At 37.5% G+C, this 3,320-nt stretch overlaps 1 protein-coding gene across 4 annotated transcripts in view; it reads left to right on the top strand.

Annotated features, from left to right (window-relative positions):
- The window catches only part of Meis1 (Meis homeobox 1), a 146,859-nt gene extending 144,328 nt beyond the window's left edge, over positions 1-2,531 (top strand). For 2 of the 4 annotated variants that reach the window (XM_070004505.1, XM_070004507.1), the window contains one exon: positions 979-2,530. In XM_070004505.1, the coding sequence (XP_069860606.1) occupies positions 979-1,262 (284 nt within the window). In that variant the 3' untranslated portion in view covers positions 1,263-2,530. Of the gene's footprint in view, positions 1-978 lie in introns of all 4 variants that reach the window. The other 2 variants (XM_070004504.1, XM_070004506.1) reach the window with 2 other exon arrangements.
- Positions 2,532-3,320: the final 789 nt, after the last annotated feature.

Genomic DNA, 3,320 nt, shown 5'->3' with positions numbered 1-3,320 from the left:
TATTGTTTCTTAGTTTCTGGGTCAATTAAATTTAAATGATGTATTTTATGCTTCGTGACCAATTAAATTAATAGGTTATTACAAAAAATATTATCATCTTTTTTGATTAAAGAGCTGTGGGTACAGTATATTTTATAAGCAATTTTCATTAGTTCAAAAATGTTCCTTTAGGCTAGATTAAGCAGCCATTCATTGCTAGAGCCTGGAGACCTTATTCGAAGGTGTTCATCGTATTCACAGTGCACTATTACTTAGAACTAAAGCCAATTGAACCTACTTAGCAATAGCGTTATGCCTTTCACCCTTGATGATTATGGAGCTTATAGCTCTCAGAAACAATACACCTGTCAGTTTCCATCAACTATAGCAATCCATGCAGAAGACAAGAGGCCCCCTCAAAGCAGGAGGGGTATTGTTTTAGGTCCAATTTTTCTTATTGTTCTCAGAATCATTGTAAGGTGGACAGAGTTTTGTGAAGGTTTTCTCTCCCCACCCTCCCTCCCAGCTCTAAGAAACCATGTGGAAGGAATTTATTGATAACTCTTTTTAGTTTTTTGTTTTTTTTTTAACTTTTACAAGTGTAGGAGATTTCCCAAGTAATCATCCCTTGTGAGCCTGTCTAGTTGAGCTTTGTGTGAGATGTTTGGTGACCAGAGCAGTATATTCTTGAGACAGAATATTTTTTGGAGGGGAGGGGCAGACAAAGTAATTCTTTACACCAGATCTCTAATAACAGTTTTATTTCTGGAAATAACTAAGATCATGATAGGAGGACCCTGACAATGATGGCAAAAATGTGAGTTTTCAGCATGATGTTTCTCCTTTCACTTTCTTCTACACAAACCAAAAGAATACTTTACAAAGCCATGTTCCCCGAATCTCAATGTCCCCTGGCTTTCCTAGGATTGCCATAGCTACACCACACGATTGCTTTTTCATAATCTTTTCTTTTTGTTTCTTTCTTTTGAATTTCTACAGGGCTGCAAAGTATGCCAGGGGAGTATATAGCCCGGGGTGGTCCAATGGGTGTGAGTATGGGACAGCCAAGTTATACCCAACCCCAGATGCCCCCCCATCCTGCTCAGCTGCGTCATGCGCCCCCCATGCATACGTACATTCCTGGACACCCTCACCACCCAACAGTGATGATGCATGGAGGACCGCCCCACCCTGGAATGCCAATGTCAGCATCAAGCCCCACGGTTCTTAATACAGGAGACCCAACAATGAGTGGACAAGTCATGGACATTCATGCTCAGTAGCTTAAGGGAATATGCATTGTCTGCAATGGTGACTGATTTCAAATCATGTTTTTTTCTGCAATGACTGTGGAGTTCCTTTCTTGGCATCTACTTTGGACCAAGGAGCATCCCTAATTCTTCATAGGGACTCTTAAAAAAAGCAGGAAATACCAACGGAAGTCAATTTGGGGGACATGCGAAATAACTATATAAGACATTAAAAGAACAAAGAGTGAAATATTGTAAATGCTATTATACTGTTATCCATATTACGTTGTTTCTTATAGATTTTTTAAAAAAAAATGTGAAATTTTTCCACACTATGTGTGTTGTTTCCATAGCTCTTCACTTCCTCCAGAAGCCTCCTTACATTAAAAAGCCTTACAGTTATCCTGCAAGGGACAGGAAGGTCTGATTTGCAGGATTTTTAGAGCATTAAAATAACTATCAGGCGGAAGAATCTGTCTTCCTGCCTAGGATTTCAGCCATGCGCACGCTCTCTTTCTCTCTCTCTCTCTTTCTCTCTCTCTTTCTCTTTCTCTCTCTTTTCCTCTCTCTCCCTCTCTCTAGCCTGGGGCTTGAATTTGCATGTCTAATTCATTTACTCACCATATTTGAATTGGCCTGAACAGATGTAAATCGGGAAGGATGGGAAAAACTGCAGTCATCAACAATGATTAATCAGCTGTTGCAGGCAGTGTTTAAGGAGACTGGTAGGAGGAGGCATGGAAACCAAAAGGCCGTGTGTTTAGAAGCCTAATTGTCACATCAACCATCATTGTCCTCATGCAACAACAACCACCACCTTATACATCACTTCCTGTTTTATGCAGCTCAAAAACATAGACTGAAGATTTATTTTTAATATGTTGACTTTATTTCTGAGCAAAGCATCGGTCATGTGTGTATTTTTCCATAGTCCCACCTTGGAGCATTTATGTAGACATTGTAAATAAATTTTGTGCAAAAAGGACTGGAAAAAATGAACTGTATTATTGCAATTTTTTTTTTGTAAAAGTAGCAGTTTGGTATGAGTTGGCATGCATACAAGATTTACTAAGTGGGATAAGCTAATTATACTTTTTGTTGTTGATAAACAAATGCTTGTTGATAGCCTTTTTCTATCAAGAAACCAAGGAGCTAATTATTAATAACAATCATTGCACACTGAGTCTTAGTGTTTCTGACGGGAAACAGTTTGGATTGTATAATAACTCCAAGCCCAGTTGTAGTTGTTTGAGTGCAGTAATGAAATCTGAATCTAAAATAAAAACAAGATTATTTTTGTCATGCTGACTCCACTGCTTGAAAAATTTGTTTACTGCCCCCCCAAATTTCTAATGACTAATGCAGTAAATACAGCAATTAATTTTAGCTCCCCAAGCCATATATGTATTTGAAAATTTTAACCACAAAGTAAATTATTTACTAATGACCACTGATTTCTTTAAGCTGACTTAATGAACCCCTAATATCAGCAAATTTGAGGCCTACAGGCACTAAACTGACTGTAGACTCAGATCACATCCAACAAAATTATTCATGTTACATCAGTGAAATTATTCTTGTAAATAATGGTGAGCATGAAGCACAGAGTTCCATCTTTTACTAAGGATGTTACCTAGGATGAGCAGTATATGTTTATTAGGAAATTAAGTGAAATTGAAGAGACCAGACTTCAAAATCTAATTTTTATAAATATGCTCTATGTTCTCATTGGATAAAACTGGTTATTAACCAATTTTCCAGAACAGCTGTACAGAATTTCTGCATGCCAGCCAACTAAATGGTACAAAATAACATGTTTAAGCGGGAATAGCTTATAATTTTATTTAAATAAAATTACTGCTATAAAAAAGTGCTTCCCAAGCTAAGGCAAATATACAAATATTTTAATTAGGGCAAATTCATTTTTTAAAAACAGGCTTTTTGGAAGTGATTGCTTTGTAAACAAAGGATGGTTGGCAGGAGAGCACCTTAAACTCAAGCCTGACATTCAGGCCTGGTGTCACCCTATAAACCCGCCCTCAGCAATTCCATTTTCCATTTGAAAAGAGAAACCAGCTGTAGGCTGACTTT

This window comes from Dipodomys merriami, unplaced genomic scaffold (genome assembly GCF_024711535.1).
Source record: "Dipodomys merriami isolate MVZ:Mamm:240054 unplaced genomic scaffold, mDipMer1.0.p SCAF_63, whole genome shotgun sequence".
NCBI classification, from domain to species: domain Eukaryota; kingdom Metazoa; phylum Chordata; class Mammalia; order Rodentia; family Heteromyidae; genus Dipodomys; species Dipodomys merriami.
This window is presented reverse-complemented; position numbering and strand designations above follow the sequence as displayed.